General features: G+C 42.5%; 1 protein-coding gene across 1 annotated transcript in view; it reads right to left on the bottom strand.

Moving 5' to 3' along the window:
* Positions 1 to 16829: 16829 nt before the first annotated feature.
* spred2 (sprouty related, EVH1 domain containing 2) overlaps positions 16830 to 24679 on the bottom strand; it is a gene marked incomplete at its 3' end in the record, with an annotated part of 60622 nt that continues 52772 nt past the window's right edge. The window contains 2 exon segments of the mRNA NM_001011032.1: positions 16830 to 17902; positions 18398 to 18544. Coding sequence (NP_001011032.1) covers positions 17255 to 17902; positions 18398 to 18544 — 795 coding nt within the window.

Here is a 24679-nt window from a genome sequence, read left to right as displayed (position 1 = left end):
CCAGGCAGAAGCAAAGCACACAATGTGCTCAATGGTTTTGTGCCCATGAAAGAGTTAATGGATTTATTTCAGGTTCCCCTGTGCTCTAAAGTTAGATGGTCCTTATATGATCTTAGAGATGGTATTTTAATTTTAAATAAAGAGCATAATGTAAGAGAAAATGGGTTTTCTCCCCCCCCCCCCCTTTATCAGTAATTGAGAATACAGCTGAAGAGTTAATATTCACTTATTTACCAGCGCAGTTGCCCCAAACCTATCTCTGTACCTCTCCCAATAGGGTTTGCTGTTAGTATAACTGAAATACTAAAATGTGAATATGTAACCCTTATTGCCTAACCCAGGACTAGATCACCAGGTACATTCAGACTCTCTTCTTTTGTTGGGTCCCTGCTACATTGTGTGGAGGAAAGGGTTGGAGTAGGACAACTACACTTCTCTGCTGCACACCAGAGGTTCTCGTGGCAAATTACCTGTCAGTTGATGTAGATAAACTGCAACAATAAGTATAGCATGACACTTGCACCACTGTGGAGATATTCTGGCATGTTTTAAAATACGCCTTTAGGACTACCACTTAGTGCCCTAGATCCCCTCCAGTGGAAATGTCCAGGGAGTAAATACTAAGCCTAAATTCCTTTTCTCACAGTGGTCCATTCCCTTTAAGGCCAGTATTGCCTTGGAAGAACTACCTCCAGCTATCAATCCTCTTACTAGGAACCTCTGTCTAAACCATATTCCCACAGTGTCTATAGCAGAGCTACTTCTGTTGCTGTCTAAGCACCTCGCTCATGGGGTCCTTGTTCTCTAAAAGGGGTGTCCCTTTAGGGTACACGATTTATAAGGGGCTGTGTTGTCCCAGGCTTCCCACGAGGCATCAGAAGATGGAGGCTAAAGAGGACGAACAAAGTGCTCCCACTTACTATTAGTAAGCAAACTCCAAGTGGTCTGGGCCACTTTACTAAATGGGCATTTGCCCACGGCCCACTAATTCTGGGGGCACACTAAGGTTGTGTAAAATTTGTAACTTTTGCCAGTCCCTGTCCAGTTTTTTCACCAGTCACTTACCTGATGTCTCTCTCTCTCTCTTGATCAGCCGCCAGCTGCATTCATCACACTCCCTCTACCCTACGCTGTTTTTTGAACTGCCCCACTGTGAGTCGTCAATCACACTTGTTCCAAACACTATGAGATACTGATTGACACATCAGGCCAAGGAACTGTAGGAGGGTGAGAGAGGTGGGTGGTTCTCTTCATATATATATGTATATGTGCTTGTCTTCTTTTGCGTGCACAGAAAGACAAGTGTAATTAACAAGTAAAAGTCAGGCCTAGAATCTTTTTCCCCCAGCCCCGCCTTACCTGCCCGGCCATTCACCATTTCAAGAATAAATCTAGCAGTGCTTCTTCGTCCTGCACTGAGGTTATGGGGTTATGGGGGAGACATGCCTCCCTCTCATTCCCTTACTTTGTGTGTCCATGCTGACTTCTCAGTGCCAGCAGCTGCTCCAAGTCTTCCCCTGACCCAGCAGTAAGTCAGTGTATTTGTGAAATTAAATTTTACCTCTCATTACACTAAATAAGGTAGAAGGATCTTTTATATATCCTCCTCAGGCAGCTAGGACCCCTTGTGTGCCCCCCCCCCCCTGAGAATAGCGCCTCACATTTACTCAAGGGTTTGCGCTCTCCACTTATTGTTGTGCCCAGGCGGCTAGGCCCCCTGAGGCGGTGCTGGTACCAGGACTTCCTAAACTAAAGGAAAAATCTAATAGAGTTCTTTTCAAGTCAGAAGGGGAGTTAACCTTATGGTTCCCTACAAATGCATAATGGTATTACTGCTTCATGGCTTTCCCATGATTCTATAATGGTCTTTCCTCTTATTTAACAAGACTGTACCTTGCCAAAAAGAAGGGATTCAAAAACTACAGGACCTGGAGCAGTAAAAAGGAGCAGTGGCTAAAGGCCACTAAGTGTGAGTTTTGGACGAATTCTTATTTATCTTCTAAAAGTCCAGGTTGAATGTCATTTACGGTGAGATTTGAGGCAAACACTCAATTTATTTACTTATTTACTGTCCGAGATATTCTTAGAACTATGGCGTATATTATGGATAATAAGCCATAATATACATGTGTGCCAGAAACTCTGCATAACAGAAGTTTTTTTTCTGGCACAAGAAATTATCGCTGTTTATCGCTCTTTAGTTAATGGACACCTGTCTTTATATGACTTAGGTCAGGATATTCACCAATGTGTTCTTATATCTGTAACCAACTCTATGATAAGCTCTGCAGATTGATTTCCTTCTGTTACAGAGATCATTTGCACCATGTTAGTGTTTGAGCCCTCCTGAGCCTTACCCATATATACTTTAGGTTACTGTATCAGAGGTTAGAACTTCAAAGGTGAAGGTCCAAACCCTAAGGCCTAGTAACCCAAAAGCAACCAATACAATCATTACTTTTACTTATTTAACTGCAGTGTGCCACTGTATATTACTCACTGATTGCTTTGGGTTACTAGGGAAAAACTGTTACACATGTACAATGTACATAGGGGTTCCATGTCACACAGGTGATTTTCCTTCCCTGGAAGGCCTGCTCAGCTTAGTGGCAACATGTGGAACGGTTTTAAATGTGCTACAGCATCTCCTTCTTAGGCACCAAGGCAAAGTTCATTGTGGGTCTTTCTCTTTCCCAGGGGTCCAAGACCACCATGCAGTAGTCTAATCCGGTGCCATTGTGGGCCTCGTGGGCATTAATGTTACCTGCTGATTGGTTGCTATGGGCTAGAAGACTTTACTCTCTGGTATGACATTATCTGTATTGATACTATTTTGTATACTTATTTTAACTGCAGTTGCCATTTTAAACACAGTATTTTGGAATTGGGCAATAAAACCTCCTTGTGTTGCCTAGGGTTGCCACCTTTTTTGCGTTGTTAATACTGGCCTTCAGGATAGGGCATGAGTAGTGTCAATAGTTGGGGTTGGGGAAATGGGCAGGCTGGGGGCAGAGGCAGGGTTCTAGTTAAAAAGTGGGATGATCATCTTGGAGAGGGTCAGAAGGGAGGGATCCATAGGAACAGTTGCTGCCGGCTAGGCAGGTCAAACACTGGCTGGGTGGCAACCCTAGAGTTGCCCTAAGGAGATATATAGATGACTCTAGTGACCTGCTGGCTTTTTTATAAATAAGTTTTGTAAGGGCAGGCAGTTAACTTAAATCAGCTTCATGTTGCTACATGGCCTATAATTTCCAAGCTGTAAGTTCCTTTCGGTGAGCTACTTTATACCTTCTACCAATGAACTCCTTATTATTCCCTACCTATAAATTGTATCAATACATACTAACAAATTACTATTGATTAAATCCACATGAAAGCAAAGGATTAAAAAATGTTGGCCTTTGACTGTGCCTGCTTTGAAGGAGGCTGCCCTGCAACCAGAAACTATAGGTATATAAAATCATTCCGGGCTTTGGGGTTTAAATGGAGATTAGGTACAACATGGAAGAATGTTCCAGAAATACTAAATACTCCTGGGCATGGAGCAGATGCTGCATAGAGGTCGCCATGCTCTGCCTACTGAGTAGCAGTGGTCTGTATTTTGGGTAATAGGCTATCTAAGGTACAAGTAGCTGACTGCATATTCAAGGGAAACTATACCCCTGAACATTGCAGGTCTTTATAAAAATATATAACATACAACAGTCCATATGTAAAACACTGTTCAAATAAAGTTTTTTTGGTATTATGTCCCATTGGTAAATCCCTTATATAAAAATCTGGTCCACCCTCGGGCTTGTATGAAACACTGTACTCTGTTAAAAAAAAAAAAAATATAGAAACAATTAAAATGAATACACAGTCGATTAATATTTTGGTTGCTGGGGTGAGAGATCCTGACAACCAGATTGCATTGTCAGGTGCAGGTGCAATGGGATCAGAATTGGAAGGCTAATTATTCATAAAAAAATAAATAACGAAGACCAATAAACTATCGAAGTGCTCTCTGCACAGTATTTCGGGGCCGTAAGGAAGGTGTGGCCAGTCATGTTAAAGGGAAACTTAACATTACATACTATTTTAGTATGTTATAGATTGATGCATTTAACACCCTTTTGGTCAGCATTAGTTTGAATGTTTTTTTTTTATTATAAACTTTCTTATTCTGGCTTTTTCCAGCCTGAAGCTAAAATGCTGTCTGGTTGTCAGGGTCTCTGACGCCAGCAAACAAAAACAGCTTGACTGTAAATGTTCTTTTTTATTATTAGTTTTGATTATTTTCTAATTCAACTATTTCAATTCTGATTAACATAATTAAAAAAAAAAAGGTTGTTTTTTCTTTTTAGTTGATCCCCTTACCAGGTGTATCTATAAATAGTGATGAGCGAATCTGTCCCATTCCGCTTTGCCATATATTCACCAAATGGCAAGAAAATTAGCAAAATGGTTAAAAAATTAGCAAAACGCATTTGTCACACGTCTTTTTTTGCCGTGACAAATTTTTCCATGAAAACTTTCACAGAAGTTTTGCAAAACAATTTTTCAATGGCGAAATGCAGAAATTCGCTGTGAATCCATGCCTGGCGAGAAAATTTGCTCATCACTATCTGTAAACCAGGCTGTGGGAATGTGGATATGTGAGTCCCTCTCCTTGCTTCCTCAGGCCATTGTTAAACCCTACTGTGCAGTGCAACAGGAGCAAACCTAATAGTATTCTGCTGCTGCTTCTGCACTGCACCCTCTGGAACCTCACCTAGTGCAAGTGCAGGGTCACACTGAGCCACTGTGATACTATCCTGATGGGCCCAAGCTGCTCAATGTGGCCGCTACATATTTTTTCATGTTCGTGCCGCCCAACCACACTGTCAATGTCATTCTACCCTGCTTGCTATTATTTGTGTAGAGAGGGATTGGCTGCCGCCCACCACAAGGAATTCAAATGTGTGCAACTGTCCCACTGTCATACAGCAGTTATCCCTTCAGTCATCTGTTATTTGTTTATACAGGGGCCACTGAGGTCAGGTTCTCTGGTGGGCTCAAGTTCTCTGGTGGGCTCAAGGTGATCCAATTTTACACTGGGTTCCTTGGTATCAGCCAATGAAAAGACAGTAGGTTACCTTCAAGGTAATTGGGAATAGAGCCCCCTGTATCCCTCAATCAGATGTTGTTATAGCTCTGCGACAGCTGAAGTTCCAAAGTTCACCGTTAGGCTCTTATTAGATGTGTCCATCTTTACCACTGCAGCTCTACACATATCTGGGCAGAACAGGGAACAGTGTGCTTGGTGACATACATAGGAGGAAACTTGCAGTGCAACCTGCCCGATTTAATGCATCTAAATATTACGGTCGTGGGCACCCAGTCCAGCCCTATATATGGGCACGACGAGGAAACGCCGGGACAGCTGAAGCTCTCACTCTTGACAAGCAGAAAAGAAATAGAAATCCTAATTTTGTAGGCAGCCACACCAGGATTTCACAGTTAAATTTGGATCAGAATGCTGATTGAATAGGCAATTAAGATTCTCCAACAAAAATATCACACTCTAGCGAGATGTTTATAAACACGATGCTGCAAATATGGGTGCTGCCTTTCTGAATAGAATGTTTAATCTTTATGGTACCCTGTACTAAAGCTGGCCATACACGCACTAATCTTACAAAGCTTAGTTTCTTAAGACTTTTGGACCGTGTGTGAGCTCCAAATGATTGTATCGCGGCAATCGGTCCTTTGGTCGATCGGACAGGTTAGAGAATTTCAATCTGAATGTTAGTTTTAGATTGTTGCACTTAAATGTACAATCTATATACAAATGTTTAGCGGAAGAGGACTAAAATCTGAATGTGTATGGCCAGCTTCAGACTGGGTGAAAAATTGAATGAGTTTGACAGGGCCATAAAAGCCACAAAGCTGAGATTCTTGGCCAGTAGTGACGTTTTGCGCTCAATCACTATACTTAGAACCTGGATACACTCAGTAACACTCCTAGTGCTCAGTTCGCCCCGATTAATATTGTAGCAAAGAAAGGTGTGGCGCTCCCTGATGGCTGGCCTGTATGGCAGGAAACACAGGCAAATGGCATGGGGCAAGTTCAGCAGTGTATAGGTATGTATGCTTATGAGAGGCTACAAAATGTAACTGGTGCCACTGGAATGAAAGGCATTATTAATCAATAAAATGAGGCATTGTTCATGACCCTTTGGAATTATTGGTCAGTGCAAGTAGATAGAATGAGTTGTGCATGCTGTGCCATAGCCCTTGGGCCACAGGTTTAGCTTATAAAAGTCACATATAACTTCCCAGTGCTGTGAAAATGATTCACAGGTACAGGGGTTCATTGACACTTACCTTCCACTGCATCGACCCTGCCACCTGTCAGCGCGGCTCCAGCAAGAATGAAAAGTCTTCTGGCTCATTGTATTTTATTGCCTCTACCCCATGATTTACTTTTCCATTCTTGGTTTTAGATTTCATCCATCTACTCAGTTTACCTATCGCTAAGGTGTTCTATTTATTAATCCACATCTAATTGGCCTCAGTGGTTATCCATTTGGGTTCTTCCTCTGTAACCTTGCCCTCCTGCCTTTCTATCTGCCCTTTGATTATGAAGTCCATACGATTTTTTTCCCATTGATCAACGCTGTGATGGAATTTCATGGTATCCTTTGACATTAATGCTCCTCGAGTAACCCATGGAAATCACTAGTTTGTGCATTTGCGTGCCCCATTAAGGATATGGGGTTGGTGCTTTCAGGCTCACACCAACTCTACGGTTTCCTCTTTCAGTTAGTTGCTCACTGTAATTATCGGGCACCGGTTTAATGGGAAAACCTACTGCCTTAACACAGCTACCTGGGCATCTCATCCCTTTTAAACTGGACCTAAATTAAATGTACAAATCATATTACTCACTAATAATCCACTGAAGTGCTTGATGCTTGGAAATCAGTATATATTTATAAATTAAGTAGATAAAGCTGCCCCAACTATTAAATGCTAAAAGGATACTAAATTACATCTGTACATAGCACAGAAAAGCTCAGTATGGTCTAGAAAAGACATTACTATACTGACTATAACAAAGGGTTGCCAGCTCATGCCTTTAAAGGAAGAGTAGTAGTAGTAGGAAGTAATTAAAATATAATGTACTGTTGCCCTGCACGGGTGCCTCTGCTTCAGAGTTTTATATAAACAAGCTGCTTTGTGGCCAAGGGGGCAGCCGTATAAAGCTGAAAAAGGAGAGAAGGCACAGGCTCCACAACAGATAACAGATAAAGTCTGTAGGATACAATGGAGTTGCTGCACAGCTTATCTGTTATCTGCTGTGTATCCTGTGCTTGAATGGCTGCCCCCATGGCTACAGTGAAGCTTGTTTATAAAAACTATAGTAGTGTTCCTGAAGCAAAGGCACCAGTTTTCCAACGCAGGACAACACTACATTATATTTCATTCCTTGAAAACAATTTCAGATGTTACTGTTCCTTTAAAGGCAGACAGCAGCATTCAGCAGTTAGATGCATAAAATCCAATGTGGATGCCTGTGCCAGTAGTTTCTTGTGTTTATCCGGCAAGCCGATGGGCGCCTGCTCACAACGACCAGCTGGGGCCTTGCCTGGTGCACTTTCCCCAGTTTGCCCTTTAAAGGGGATGCAAAGGCTAAAAACAATATTGCAAGTACTGTTAGTAAACCTACACAAAGCATCTTTGCAATGTACTTCAATTGGACATGTTGTGTAGTTGCATTTGTGCAGCTGAATTCACTGTTCTCCTCTCCATCCTTTCCTGGCCGGCCCCAAAGGAACAGCGCTGCTCTGCATTCCGAAGGGCAGGGAAGCAGTGCAGGTTGTTTCCCAATGAGCTCAGCCTCAGTGATAAACAAATGAAACAACCCCGCTCTGTTTCCCTGCCCTTCGGAATGCAGAGGAGCGCTGATAGTTTTCTTCCTACTCTGGCTGGCTGGCAAGGGGTTCCTATGCGCAGATTCAGGTGGGAGAGAAGGCGAACAGTGAATTCAGTTACACAAAAATGGTAAACGATTTCTAATTGCAGTATTTTGCAAATATGCTTCTTTTTAGGTTTACAAGCAGTATATGCAATATTGTTTTTAGCCTTAACTTCCCCTTTACCACAGGATATTTGGTTTGGTTCCATGGCACTAGTGCAACGCGTAGGCAGGGGCAGGTGTGCTCAGCAGATGCGGTTGTGCATTTCTCACACTGCTCTAACCTCAGACTCGTCTGTACCACAAGCCGTCCCTCCAGCGAGAGGTCTCTGCCACAAACACTTCTTCACAGGAAACTACCATGTGATAAGCTGGCTTCACGTTTACTTCGTTGTTATCTATAAATGCCCAATATAAACGGTTATTCATTCATACTAGTTGTATACGCGTTGATTTTTAGTGGAAAACTCCTTGGACGTTCCCATCAGAATCATGCTGTTCGAATGTATCAGGCTGCAAGATGTGACGCTCGCTGATTAAAGGGGCAGTATGACAGTAAGTGCTCAGTACAATGGCCAGCACTAGGCTCCCTGCCCTTTCTAGCCATATGAAAGGAACAGTAACACCAAAAATGAAAGTATTTTAATTGAATTCTAATATAAAGTACTGCTGCCCTGCACTTGTAAAACTATGTGTTTGCTTCAGAAATGCTGCTGTGTAGCTACAGGGGCAGCCATTCAAAGGAGAAAAGGTGCAGGTTACATAGCAGATAAGAGCTAAGCTGTGTAGATTCCCATTGTGTTATACAGTGTGTATCTGTTATCTGCTATATAACTTGTGCCTTTTCTCCTTTGAATGGCTGCTGCATGGCTACACAGCAGCTTATTTATATTAACTATACTAGTCTTTCTGAGGCAAACACACAACTTTATATTTAATTACTTTGATACATTTCCATTTTTTGGTGTTACTGTTTCTTTAAGGCTTTGGCCATTGCTAGTCAGAATTAACACAACATTGCTTGATAACAGAGTTACACAGAGCGCTGCCACCCGTGCCACCGGCCTAAGCGTGCCCCCCAAGCCTGTTATCTGCGCATTCACTTGACATTATATCCAGTTACGCCATCACTTCTGCCAACGTCCTGTAATTATGGGCAAGGATCCCCTCCAAAGCAACCAATCTCAGGTAGCGAACGGGGAGTTTTTTCTCTTGAAAATAATGGAATAATTAAATACGACCCTGGTTACAGGTTGTAAATAGAGGCAGCACTCACATTTACCTTCCATTCCTACATTTCGATAATCATGACCAACGCTCAGGATCTGTGTCGATAAGAATTCGCTGAAAGCCAGAGTATTTTTCATATTATATATTTGTATTTACATGGTATGTTCTGGAAAGCAATAACTACATTGATCATACATATTAGAAACAATAAAAAAAGAAGGTAACCAAAATGTACATCATTACACATTTATGTATATTTATTGTTTTGTGTTTTTTTTAGTATTTTTTTTTTCTTTTCCTTTTTTACACAGAGGTAAAAATGCTTATAAAAAATTACTACAACATGGTATACTTTTTTTTTTAGTATACAGGTACATAATGAGTATACGGTTTAGGCACTTTCATTTGTTAATTGGAGCGATAGCTGGAAAACAAAATAGAGGGGGGTTATATGTCCATGACACGGAGAACAAGAGGTTAACGTTCCTTTTACCACAGGTACAAAAATAAAATCTGAAATCAGTTCTCCGGATTGTTAATGTCCGTCACACGGAACGTTTTCTCAGCTGTGGAGCGGGGTTGGGGGACCCGCCGCGAACTATTTACAAGGAGCCCCTTGATAGGACTGTACCAAAGCACATGCTCTGCCCTAAACACATTAGCTATTACCATAAAGGAATAATCCATGGGTGGAGGTGGGGTGCCAATGTGGGGGAATACAATATCTAACGATGAAATGTTTGGGGATGGGGCAGAACTGGTGATGGGAAGTAAAATTGCCAGATACTCTAATGGCCGGCTAAGGCATGCAAGCACTGGATAGCCGGCCATTGCTTTACACTGCCTGGAATAGGAAAAGCAGTAAGTAGCGCTGGGTGCCCCACTGCATGCTGGGGTAGCCGGACTACTACTTATGGCCTCTGAAGTCATGTGGGAGGGACCCATGGATGCCTCTGGCTTGCCATTACTGAGTAATGTGATCAAAAAGCTTCCTGCTGAGGGTTAAAACTTGCTTAGTGTTTGCCCATTAAAATAGCATTCTATATGTTAGGGTAGAATTAAAAAAAACAAACAAAAAACACCAACCACAGTGGATTAATCTTCCACTGATTTTGTTCTTCTATCCACATAGGCATTATTGAGCTGCCATACTGTTTAATGGCTGATGCATCACCTTTCTGTCACAAAGAAGTGGTTCTGTTATGCAGATTATTGCAGAAATTATCAGCTGAGGCAAGCGATGTGGCAGATCCCATTGTATGAATGCAAAGAGAAATATATGCAGAGAATACTATACTATCTTATAATTCAACATTGGTTGAAGGGAATATAAATGGAATATAACAGGGGGTAGCTAGAGGTTTGTAAGAGGGGGAAAACCACATGGAAGTTAGGAGGTTACAAGAATGGGCATTGGGGTATAGGAGGGTACAAGGTTGGGCATGGGGGTATAGGAGGGTACAAGGTTGGGCATGGGGGTGTAGGAGGGTACGAGGATGGGCATGGGGGTATAGGAGGGTACGAGGATGGGCATGGGGGTATAGGAGGGTACGAGGATGGGCATGGGGGTATAGGAGGGTACGAGGATGGGCATGGGGGTATAGGAGGGTACGAGGATGGGCATGGGGGTGTAAGAGCCATGTCCAAGCCTGGATATCAGGCAGACACTGAGGGATAATTCTGGCAGGACAAGAGCACTCAAATCAATAAGTAAGTGCTTCTACTACTGCCCAACATGGGTGCTGCAGATACAGTCTCTCTAAGTGCCTCTGTTCAGCCACTACCCCTCCAGTCAGCACACATTCCTGTGCCAGTGCAATAGAAATTGGCCAAGCAGTGTGGGTATGTGCCAGTCTGTCAGTGTGCCCTCCTATATTAACCGCTCACTAACACAATCCCATATATTAAATGCAATGTATATTTTCTATACATTTCAGATTGCCTTTCTTTTATCGTTCTTATATATACACGTCAGGGCCATGGGTGTGCACAAGCCACATTTGTCTTGGTGCTCAGAAGAGTAGAAGCTGCCATAATGTTTGCGTCGGTATAAGGTTCATGCTCATATCAGCTCTAATCATCTGACTCAAGGTACATAAATGAAAGGCACCTAAGGAAATACATTCCATGTGGGAAATATATCCTATAATGTCAGTTTGCTCTTCTCCTTCCAATAGTGGAGCTGCTGCATTCTAAAAATTCTCAGGTTTTTAACTGCCAATGCAAGCAATATTGCACCTTCCACTTATATGAATACATGCATGAATATTCTGTACACACATGGAGTCATGTTTACCTATTTTACTACAGGAGGCAGGATAAATAAATGAATTTGAAATAGAAGATGCAGTGTGCTGCCATTCCATGGTACTGTGCATGATGTCAAGGAAGGGGTATTTGTAGGGACATGGGACCACAATGTTCTTGTCTACTAAACTGCCCCAAAGCAGCACCAAGCCCAGGGTACTTGCTGTTTCTGATACACGACTGAGACTTAGGCGCCTGAGAGCTGGTTTGTTACTCTGGGTTACACACTGGGTTGAAGTGGCAAGATTAGGGTGACCAGATCACTTGAAAATTCAGAGACACATCTATAAAATCCAGCTAGAAGGGCTATAGCGATTGCAATTAAATGTAAATGCAATGAGTGCAGCCCTACAGAATGCATTTATTAGAGCTGTCCCTGAATTTTCAAGTCACCTGGTCACCATAAGCACAATCCTTTAGTAGGCTGGAGTACTGACACATTTGCACACCAACCCAACAACCTCTAAAAGGATCTCACCACCCCCAGTGTAAGTCTCCTGAGCACTAAGACCCTAAAGTTCTGCTGCGTTTTGTGCTGTTCCTAGCATTACTGACACATTTCTTTCTATTTTCATAGTCAGTGTCACTTTATCCTGGGTTCTTCCCTTATTTCTATTTTTTATTACTCATCATCAAGACTTTTTGCAAATCTTACATTTCCAAACTGCATACTATTATCTCCCTACTATACCTGCTATCCCACTGCAACAGTCCCTTCCCAGAGGCTATTATCCCCCCACTGCTACTATAGGCACCATCTCGCCCTACTATACCTGCTATCCCACAGCTCCAGTCCCTTCCCAGAGGCTATTATCCCACTGCTACTATAGGCACCATCTCTCCCTACTATACCTGCTATCCCACAGCCACAGTCCCTTCCCAGAGGCTATTATCCCCCCACTACTACTATAGGCACCATCTCTCCCTACTATACCTGCTATCCCACTGCAACAGTCCCTTCCCAGTGGCTGTTATCCCACTGCTACTATAGGCACCATCTCTCCCTACTATACCTGCTATCCCACAGCCCCAGTGCCTTCCCAGAGGCTATTATCCCACTGCTACTATAGGCACCATCTCTCCCTACTATACCTGCTATCCCACTGCAACAGTCCCTTCCCAGTGGCTGTTATCCCACTGCTACTATAGGCACCATCTCTCCCTACTATACCTGCTATCCCACAGCCCCAGTGCCTTCCCAGAGGCTATTATCCCACTGCTACTATAGGCACCATCTCTCCCTACTATACCTGCTATCCCACAGCCCCAGTGCCTTCCCAGAGGCTATTATCCCCCCACTGCTACTATAGGCACCATCTCTCCCTACTATACCTGTCATCCCACAGCCCCAGTCCCTTCCCAGAGGCTATTATCCCACTGCTACTATAGGCACCATCTCTCCCTACTATACCTGCTATCCCACAGCCCCAGTCCCTTCCCAGAGGCTATTATCCCCCCCACTGCTACTATAGGCACCATCAATCCCTACTATACCTGCCATCCCACAGCCCCAGTCCCTTCCCAGAGGCTATTATCCCCCCACTGTTACTATAGGCACCATCTCTCCCTACTATACCAGCAATCCCATAGCCCCAGTCCCTTCCCAGAGGCTATTATCCCACTGCTACTATAGGCACCATCTCTCCCTACTATACCTGCTATCCCACAGCAACAGTCCCTTCTCAGAAGTCCACAATGCTAATGTAGTTGTTGACTGTACAACTTAGAGGCGAATGCATGGTGTGATATAGGGCTCTTTTTAAATACAACTCCACAATTACATAGACCAGGACTGTTTGGACCTTCAGGAACGTAGCTCTTTGCTGTGGAATCAATACTTTCCTTTGATTTGAGGGCATTGCATGGAAAAACGGAATCCATAGTGCTGAATGAGGCTTTGCATTAGCATCAGGATAGCACGTTCAAGCACACAGCACAAGCGCTTGTTGGCAAGCTTCCCCTACTGAACAGAACAATTTGCAATACACTTTACAACCGGTCATTTTAGGAACAAATATTTACACAAGCAGTGAAAAAATAGGGCAGCATAACTTAAAGCTACTTGGCAAAAAAATAAAGTTTCTCTTTAAGACTAATGTCAATGTGCAACTAGAGGGTGGGGGAGGGCATGTGCCCACTGGCAATTGGCTGCAAGCGGTTATTATGGCACAGACAGCAGTGCCAACTGCAGGAAGCCAGTCCCCAGCTGCCTCGCAATATTTAGATTGTACTATGCTAGGAAGCTATAACTTTCCTTATATTTATATATACTTTGAAATACAAAAATTATTTGGCTATTTCTCATAATATAATTTTGTTAATTTTTATTTTATATATTTTTTTAAATTCCTATGTACGCCATGTAGAGTTAAAGATACTGATGAAAGTGTAGCTAAGTCTATTGTGCCCCTAATAGAGGTCTGTACTATTATGGTGACTGCAATGTGAAGCCCCTTGTAAGAGCTGCTGCAGGGGGCCAGAAACTAAGCCCCGCAGCTGCAGTCAGGCAATAGCATACTTGAACCAGGGGCTTTGCTGACCCTCTGCATGGCTTCATTAGCGCGACAGTATGTCTGGATGCCCCTACATAAGGCCTCAGATGAGAGCAGTGCTGTGGGCTCAAGTTTCTGGTCCCAAGCCCCAATACCTTTTGCTGTGATTGTTGGATCTCTTTCATTTGCATTAAAAAGTAAAAAAGTAGCGCTCCATTTGCTGAATGGACTCAATGTCATACTACTGCAATAGTGGGGCCCACTGGCATTGACTACAGTAGGTACTAGCCAATAAGCATAGCCACGGGAGAGTTATTTCTGGAATTCTATTGGACATTAATAAATAGAAGGGATGAGAGCTGTAAGTAAAGCTGTGTTTGCAGTATCCATCACTACAAATATACTGAAAATATAATAATAATTATTATTATTAATAAAACATATCTTACTTAAAATAGTTATATAACTTTACAATGGAAAAAAATGTACATTTGTGTAACTTATACCTAAATCACTATTTACCAGTACCGTCAATGTGCTTTCAGTGGTGGGTCGGTTACCAGTGAACAGTTCTTTTCTACATGTCCCGCAGCACAATCCGCTATCCTTTAGACTGCTGAGCCAACAAAGTGCAGTGCAAGGGATGGCGAATGCTCGGAAGCTGCTGCAGACTGCAACACAATGCATTTGCTCCTGGGGGGGCAACATATGTGGAAAGCTCGGCCATTTTTTTTTTTTATTGAAGGGTGTTAACAGAGATTGCCAAAGAAAGTTTTTAGGGGCATATTTATAAAAGGACAAAAACAGAGCAAATTATTTTCACCCTTGGTAAAGCTACCCTTAAAAATACAGAACTTGACAGTTACTCTCTCTGGAGAACTCTATTTTTACTCCTCAATACACTCTTAGTGTTTTACTTATGACATTATAATATTCCCATTATTCTCATAATAAGAAATGCTGCAACATTTAGAAGGGCTAGAGAGAGAATTTTGCTAAGAAAATTAAGTGACTACTGTAAGTTAGCCACAATTAAGCCCAAGTAACGCCTTCCTGGCAGTCCACTTCAAGGTAAAGCTGGCCATTCATGTAGCCTTGAAATCATACAAAATGAAGAAGTTTCCAGTACATGTATGGCAGCCCAATGGCCCTGGCTGGTATCTAATTACTATGGATATCAGTAGGTTCAATAATTGGGCAGATTGAAGATATTAACTCACAATGAACCATGTTGGCCAGAGCATGGTGCATTGGAGAAGACCTGACCGCATGGAACAACAGGAAGGTGGCCGTGTTGTGTATGACCCTTCCTACGGTATCCTTATAGGACCAGCCTGTGTATAGCGCCTTAAGAATAAATCCATGTTTCCGATTTTTGTTAAATACACATTTCTTACCATATAATTATGGTTAGCATTTTGGTTTTCCTGGTTGTTCACTTCTGCTTATGACAAGATGGAGCACCCTGACGCATGGCAAGAATTGCTCACCTGACCCAACCCTCTCTTTTACTTGTGACCTACCCAACACTTTGCCTTCAGAAGAAATAGTTTTACGCAGTACAACAATAAAACAAGTCAAAGACTATACTTTTGTACATATCTTAAACGACTCCTGATTTTCTCCCTTTAAGCAACATTGCCACCAGCAGAATGCATCTGACAACGCACCCCCTAGAATCGCTGTACTCTTGCCCCAGATCCTCAAGACTTTAGCACCATGTTAGATAAATTGGAGGGCAAGGCTTCCCTTTAGAGAACACAAGCATCTAGTGTCTTTGACTTGTCTCCCATGTCTCTTGGCATTTGGGATAACTTCTAAGAGCAATATAAAAAAGTTTCAGACCACCCAATGTTCCTTTATATTCCCAAAAATATGAGAAGATACTATCAGCTTTAATCCCTTGTGTGACAAAGGTGTATCCACCCATATGGCGGCCAAGCAATTAGGCCATCACCAGGGTCGGCTTGGCCTTCCAGAGGATTTCCCAGTTGGCCCTGGCCAAGAACAATTTCAATAAGCCCTTTCCTTTTTTTATTTTAGGTCTATATAACCCCTATTACATTTAGCAATGAGAGTGGGCCCTCGATCTCAAATTCTCTGGGCGGATCCTGGGAGGCGCAGTCCGACACTGGTCATCCCTTTGGCCAAACTTGGCCTCACAGAGAATACAACCCATTGGGTTTTGTTTTTTTTTTTAAATTTGCCTCTGCTGATCATTACTCAAAGTGACTAACAATGTAGTGTTTTGCTGGGTAACACAAGCCAAAAATAGAAAAGTACACAAAACAAAATTCTACATGAACCGTGAGAGGAATTTTCAAGTTGGAATATTAAAATGGAAACCTAAACTCTTTCGAATTCCCTTTTTTTTTTTCAGTAAAAAAAAAAAAAAAAGTGAAAGTTTAAAAAAAAAAAAAACAACAACCCCACAATGTTTTACATTAAATGATGGACTGAATTTGAGATGTAATAATATTTGGAAAACAAAAATATAAAGGGTCATGTGAGGATTCCCAAAAATCAATCATTGTATGTCATGTGCAAATTGTGCCACTCCGTGTAGCCTAGGGGCAAACAGATCAACTGAAATGACCATGGCTCCAGCATAAATCAGTTTTTTTTTTTAAACCCATGCAGAAAGTGCACGCACGCAACCCACATTTAGCGCACTAGATTTCAAATTAAAAATGTAAAAAAAAAAATTTTGGAAAACAAAAGAAATGGTGCTGGACATCCAATACTATATATGCTTAAATAATTGCTTTTGGCATAATAATGAAGGAGAAATACTGCATGATGGTACTCGTATGTCACCCTATGTTAGCGCAGATAAGCACAGAATACCTGGATGCAGGTTAAAATACTTATAAGGGGGATTTATTTCCATCTTTACCCAATCCGAGCCCCCATTAGCAGAAGTGTTGTTGACATACCACATTTCTGAAAGTGCCAAAGCTATTTACAGGTGATACATTTCAGGCAAGTTGAGGCTTGACAGATTTAGATTCTCCACATTCATACTATACACCTGAATTTTCAATGGCAAGAACTAAAGCCGCTCAAAATGCCTTCTCCTCCTTACCGGTTTAGCATTTCATCTTTCCGAGCTGGAAATGAGTTTGTTAGACACCTTAGCTGAATTCACTGTGGCTTAATAAAACTGCTTTTCAAGTTGGGGCAAGCTGCACCCAAAGGTTGGAACCGAGTGTTCCACGTCAAGGCGCTTCCCAATAGATCATGAAAGATGCATAAGATTAACAAGTCCTTGGATTCCACGCGATCATCCAGCTGCTTTGTGTTTCCCTCCGCAGCAGCCACACATGACACCACAGTTATAGCAAGCCCGCAGAGGGAGGTAACAGCACATGCCCGGTGCGATGATGGATAAGGGGATAAGGAGCATCCACCGAAGGCAAAACTTTTCATCGCTGGTGTCACAAGAACAAGCGTCTGTGTAATCCCCTTCTGAGTCAGACATGCAGTGATAGAGCACACAGTCTGCAAATCCCATGCAGCTAACGCGGCGGATGCAGTTTCGCACCGAATCTGGGGCGTCCTGGCACTGCCCTCGGCGGTTTTCATCATGGTTAAACATATCCCTGCAGTAAATACATCTGGACCTCTCTCCATCTTTTCTCCTGGATGAGCACCTTGAAGGCTGGGTGTTTATAACAGAGGTCTTCAGGTCTTTGGATATGCCAAAGTTTGTGTGATCTACATATGGGTAGTTGTAATCATGTTTCGTAGATTCGCTTTTAGCAAACCGAACATAAGAGTCAATGCTCTCAGTATCTGGGTATTTGCGATGAATGGGCGCCTGGCGATAATCCTCATAGCCAGTGAGCCAGTTCCTTTCCCTTGGATTGATGCGCACTATTTCATCATCATCATCTGGGAAGCTGACGTGTCGATGAGGCCGAGGCAATGACTGAAATGCAAAGATGGCAAACAATTAGTTCTTGGTAGTCATAAAAAGATCCTTCTGTACAACATTTCTCTGGCCCAAGTGGATAGGATATCAGGAAAGACAATATTTCATGTTAATATTCTATATTTTGTGTACATATACTCACAATACCCAAGTATTATGTTATAGAATACCCTATTGCTAGCAACTTTGCAATTGGTTTTTATAATTTATTTGTTATAGTTTTTCTTCTGCCACTTGTCAGCTTTCAAGAGGGGGTCACTGACCTCAGCAGCCAAAAACTATTGCTCTGTGAGGCATAATGTTATTGTTAATTTTTATTACTTATCTTTCTATGCAGGTCCCTCTCCTATTCATATTCCTGTCTCGCTGTCAAACCACGACCTGGTTGCTAAGGTAAATCAGACCCTAGCCATTTATTTAGTATGTGGGTGAGGCATATAGTGTGGCTGGTTCACAAAGGAGGACTTGACCCCAAGGAAGCAAAAATCATACTTGTTCTGTGGGGTAATGTTCAAAACCAGGAAGATCGATGTTGCTCAGAGTGCTGTATCGGCAATGTCCGCCAGGCAAAGGAGATGCGATGGTCCTCACTGGGGGCTCTCGCTTCTGTGATGAGTTAGAAGAGCTGTCAGTGCTGGTCTGTAGGAAACAGAGAGAGCTTATTAGCAGCGCAGCACCTTGCACACAGCACTACCCTGACAGCACGAGATGCACCTTCGGAACTTACTGAGAATTCTTTCATGTTTTACAGAACTTGCTCAATTATAGAAATCTATACTACAAATAAACAGTTAGATACACACATGCTCACAGAGTGTCAGTTACAGTTCTGTAACATTTAACTACACCCAAGGAAAACACCATTCTTGGGGGTAGGAAAAGATTAGGTACGTCATGGGATATAATAAGACAGGACTGACTAGGTCCAGACAGCTTAAATCTGAGTGCTGCCATTTTTGGATTCAACAAGATTTGGATGAAACAAGAAATCTTTTTTTCCCTGTAGTAATTACACAGTACCTTGTTTGTGCTCAGAGTTCAATAAGGGAGCATGAATCCATTTTGATGGCCAAACCATCCTGGTTTTTTTTTTCTTCATTAAACATTTTTTAGCAGCTGTAAGCATAGCCCTGTAAATTCTGGAAACCCCTGAAAACCCCATGTCCCAAATAATACATGCTATAAGTGCATTACATTAACATTTAAAAATTGGAATATGAACAAAATTTTATCACTATGACTTGTGCAGAGCCTTAATCCAAATCCTGCAAAAATTCCCAGGATTATGCCGCATCTAGAGAGATCGGTAAGGAATAGATCGGCATTATGTTGCCTAGTTGTGGAGTAACGTGGAGGCCAATGCCTTACACCAGGGATCCCCAATCTTTCTTACTCATGAGCCACAGTCAAATGTAAAAAGATATGGAGAGCAACACAAGCATCATAAAAGTTCATGGAGGAGCCAAAAAAGGGCTGTGATTGGCTATTAGGCAGCCTCTATGCACACTATCATCTTACAGGGGGCTTTATTTGGTAGTACATCTTGTTTATATTCAACCAAAACTTTTCACCAAGTCAGGAATTCAAAAATTCAAAACTACCTGGTTTGGGGGCACTGAGAGCAACATCCAAGGGGTTGGTAAGCAACATGTTGCCCCCGAGCCAATGGTTGGGGATCACAGCCTTACACAAAAGCAAGAGAATTCTACATGGCACTGCCTACAGTGCTTCATAGATGCACAGAATCTTTTTGGAGCCATAATATGTGTATTATTAGTGCATGAAGAGATACCACAGCCTGCAAGAAAAACTGGTTGGTTGGTTATAGTAACTGTACAAGTGTGTGTATTGTGTAGGTACGAGTTTGTTGTGTGACAGAAAGGAATTCCGCAGCTCATTCACAGCTAATTCTTTATCATATAACACAAGGCACAATGTTTCTTATTTAGAATACACATCAGAACACCATTAATATGCTGTAAAATACAGTGTGATGCCATCAGTTATAATGTTTGGAATTTTACTGAAATGTGTACAATATATGGGGGAGACTGTACCCCTTACTGCAATGTGTATGACAATTAGAAGAGACAGGGCTCATCAATTTGCACCAAGAGGCAAAGGAAAACACATGAGTGCCTGCCCAAGTTCCACAAGTGTCCCCCCTGTCATGGCCAGTTACCTCAGACTGTGCCACAATTTCCACTTACTTTTGTATAGGTCCTGCCCCCTTTGAGGTATCTGAATCAAGGATATCACACCTAAATAGGGAGCTTTGAGACAAATAAAGAGTATATGGAAAGTAAGGGTATGGAGGGAGAAATATAGGCATTTGCATTACTCCCAGCATCCTTTTGTGTTCTAAGGGTTACCCTAGTCCACAGGAGACTGTAGGGAAATTGAGAATAGGAAAGCAAGCCTATGGCAAACAAATTATCTCAGAAACCTTGTTGGGGAAATTTACACTGGGGAATTTATGTTACAGATGGATTAATTCAAAGCAAGTTTAACTGTTTCCACTTTGTCTTTCTATTCAGCCTATATAGCCTGCAATGTAAAATGTGTTCTGTCCAAGCCTAGGCCAAAATTGAGTTCCCTATTATAGTTGAAGCACCAGTGGCAACTCCTGCTTGCACAGTCACAATGGCATGAAATGCTTTAAAGTCAGGAGCAGCAACTAAACATGACTAAGCAAACCCTTGGGCAGCTTCACACAGAAAGGCATGAATGGCGGCGCATTTCACACATTTGTCCGCAGTTCCGGTTGCACTCTTTACAGCTAACCTTCAAACTGTGCACACACTTATTGGCTAAAGGCTTTTTACAGGCATGAACGATGCAGGGGGCTTGCATGTGTGAACACTGCAGAGACTTACAGGTGTGCATAACACAGGGGTGAACAATGTAAGGGGGCTTGCAGGTGTTAACATTACAGGAGCTTAAAGGTGTGAACAATGCAGGGTCTAAAGCTGAGGTGTGAACAATGCAGGGGGGTCTCAGTTAATCTCAGTACTGACAACTTTTAAAACTTACACAAAGGTAGCAGTCACAGCAGCTAGACAGAGCAGGACCCACACAAGGGGGGCTGGGGCCAGATACGGCCTGCAAGCTGGACAGCACTGGCAAAAGGCCACCAGCAAAGTAAAGGAAAACTTCCCTCTCTATTCTCACTACAAAGGAAGCTGTACCCCATTGTAAACAAGCACCTTGCAGAGATTATACAACATTCACAGTCAACCCCACGTCCTTCACGTATTTCTCTGCTTTTGGCATCACCTTATACAAGGAGTTGGCTGTTTAAAGGGCAGCCTGACCAACATTTTGGGAGCCTAAACACTACATCAATGGACTTTTTGGGTTCAGTTCTACCAGCTGGTGACAGAGTCTCTTAGTTCATAACAATATTACAGATATATAAAAGCACTGCTGTTTCAGCCATAGTTCGCCCAAATCTTATCCTGGCATTCAAGCTGGGCTTCCACGAGTGTCCTGGGGAGGCAACAGGTAATTTTCCAGTTCACTCAAACTAGCCCCCAGGCCACTGTTCTGCTCCCTGCTAGGGTGCAGCCCTACAGACATGGAACCGCTGATCAAGAAGGCCCTCTATTATTTTGTCTGTGGGCTGTTTGGTTCACTAGGCTGCAGTTGTGAAGAATTCTTGGCATGTGAGCCCAACAGAATCTATAGAAACACAATCTGCAAGTTATAAGGATGTCTCTTGCACCAGCAGGAGGCACTGAAGTGAGGGAAGGGGAAAATAGACCAGGGATCATGTTTACTAAGCCACACAGCAAGCTTTATTTGTAGCAGACTGAATTGTTGTGTGTCTAACCAAATTAAAAGAAACATGTGAATCTGCACATACTTAAAGGAAAAACACAATACAATCAATCAGTGCTGTATACACACACTCACACACAAATAAACAGCTCTAACGTGTGTAGTGATCATTAATAATGAATAATGCAGGTCACCTTTGCTACTGTGTTTGTCACATGATGCCTCATTCTGATAAGCTGCACAATTAACACAATGGTTGAGTTATGTAACCTCCTCTGCACAATGCCTCACAGCTATGCTATTTCTGACAATTATCGGACATATTCTGTTCATTTGCATATCTGGATGGCAATGGTGACAATGATGCAGACTTACCACCATTTATTGTGATTCATCCTATGTTGGCTGCAAAGCCCGTGGTAGCCTCTGAGAGCAGACATTTCCCACACTAGATGCAGAGCTGGTATTTAGAAGTTGGCAAGGGTCATTTCTAGACAGCTGACATCATCAGCACTTATTTTCCCTGGAAGCGGGCCTTACGAGACATCCCAACAGCTGATGCAACCAAAAGCCCTAAAATATACTGGTGCTGCAAAATATGTCTGTGTGCCAAGCCACCATAGGTAATGTGCCAAACTGGGATGACAGTTACTATCTTAAGCTGGCCGCACAAGCTGTCCTCACCAAACAAACCAAATTGGCCACCCAGGTGGTGTGCTAAATTGGACTGATCTGATTGTTTGGCCATAAATGTTATGTTTAAATGTAGGAACATTGCACTACTTTGGTGCAACCAATAATGTTTAAACACCAGGGACATTTCCAAGGAAAAATATTCTCAAGAACAGAAACAGGGACTGGCCTTATTGCAAATCACTTGGGAGGTGCATATATAATTGCTTGGCCACAGGGCCATGGCTCACCTCACACCAGCACCTCCAGCTGTCTGAAAAACCTACACCTGACAGGAATCAGCCAATGTATGGAGAGCCTGTCTATTAGACACTGAAAACTTGCCCAATGCCAACAACATAAATCATGGCTCCCTGTAAAGCAAAAGTAAGTATACAAAATCCTTCTGCTAACATTCAAAGCCCTTCATTGCTCCGTTCCCCACTACATTTCCTCACTAGTCTCCCCGAATGTTACCGGGTGTTTCCTCCACTCTTCTCAGGGCCACTGTCTTTTTTACACCATCCATACCCACTGCCCTCCCTCGTCTTAAACCTTTCAACCTTGCAGCTCCTTACCCCTGAATTCTCTCTCTGAATTCCTCAGTAGGGAACACTTACTATTTTAAAAAGAAAGTCAGATCCTACCCTTTATAGCAGCGGAACCTTGCCTGGTCCAGTCCTGGGTCTTAAGGGCTAATGCCCAAACATCTGTACAGTTTTTCTTCGATTTGTGATATCTGTATGTTTTCACCCTCTTAGATTGTAAAGCTCTACAGAGCAGGGACAAAAAGCTACAGAGCTCCTTCCTGCCGGGCCTTTTAGCACATGGCACTTTATCACTGTATACCTATACTAACTTATTACTATTTATTATTATGCTTGTCCTCCCTGTGTGCACATTTTTACTTTTGTAAAATTGCAATTTGTGCTATGGTGGCCACACACTAGCCATTTGTATATGGTATCTGACCATATACAAGATCATAAGAGGGACCATATGCGGCATGGCCGCCTTTCCAACCTTTCCGCGGCTCCCCTTAAATTTCTCATATACCAATGCATCATACATTGAGCAGCAAGGTGCGTCAGCAGATGAAACCTGCCCAATCGTTGAACATACGAATATCCACGGTACACAGATACGGTTCAGTAAGGTGAGAGTACATATATGGGTATTCTCTTTCCGCCATAAAACAATAATAGCAAAGCATTTGTGCATTTAATGTTCAGTTTGTTCCTATGAAGGCAGATAGCACAGAACGCAGGACTGCACAGACAATTTTCGCCATGGGTCTCGGTCCATCTCTGGTTTCTGTGTACAATAAAAAGCCGTTCTAGTCTTTCCCAGTGCTAACAGGAAGTCGTCAATCAAGTAGCTGTCAGCGGGCCAGCGCAGGCGATTTCTCAATAACTGTACGCACGCATTGCTCAGTGTCACCTTCAGCAGCACAAAGCCCTATCTCGCTCCTCAAGCCACTCGGCACTACGCCCCTACGTGCTTTTTTAGAAACAAAGAAAACTCAAATGTCAACGGCAGTAACGGAAACACAAGAGATGTTGTTTCTCGTCGCTTTACAATGGGAAACGATGGCAAAACAAGTCAAGAGCAAGCTTAGATTTTATTCACATGTGCTGTGCCTTAGCCCAGTCCTATTGTCTGCCTACCTGGCCGTCTCAGAAGGCACCTGTCCTGTGCGCCAGTTGTGTAAAGGAGACGGCTGATCCGAAGATCTGCAATGATCATATCACACGTGCTTTCCGCATACCTGATATAGATTGTAAGCTCTATGGGGCAGGGACCTCCATCCTCTTGTGTCTTTGACTCTTAACTTATTGCAACTGTACCTTGTATTTTTTGTTATACTTTGTATTTATCTATTATCTTATTAACCCCGTTTGTATTAATGTATTCTACTGTACAGCGCTGCGTACATAAGTAGCGCTTTATAAATAAAAATATACATACATACCTGCCCTTTGAATCTTGAGATTAAATCAATGAACACCATATTGTGCTTTTTATGTTTTAAAATACATAAGATTACACCTTTTAGAACCTACTGCAGATGAGAACAATTTTACGGCAGCACATGTTGGGCCCAGGCATCACATATGGTAAAACAGGGGTCCCAACATTTAAATATAAGATGAGGAAAAATACAAGCATTAAAAAATATCCTAGGGGTGCCCAAAACGCTTACAGAAGGCTTTGCTTGAGGTAAAACTGTCTCTGTGCTTCCAAAACTTGCCTCCAAGCCAGAAATGTAAAAATGGCGCCAACTTTGAGGCCACTGAGAGCAACATTCAAGGTGTTGGTAAG

This window comes from Xenopus tropicalis, chromosome 5 (genome assembly GCF_000004195.4).
Source record: "Xenopus tropicalis strain Nigerian chromosome 5, UCB_Xtro_10.0, whole genome shotgun sequence".
Lineage (NCBI taxonomy): Eukaryota > Metazoa > Chordata > Amphibia > Anura > Pipidae > Xenopus > Xenopus tropicalis.
Note: the sequence above shows the minus strand (reverse complement) of the source record. Positions and strands in the feature narration are given on the sequence as shown.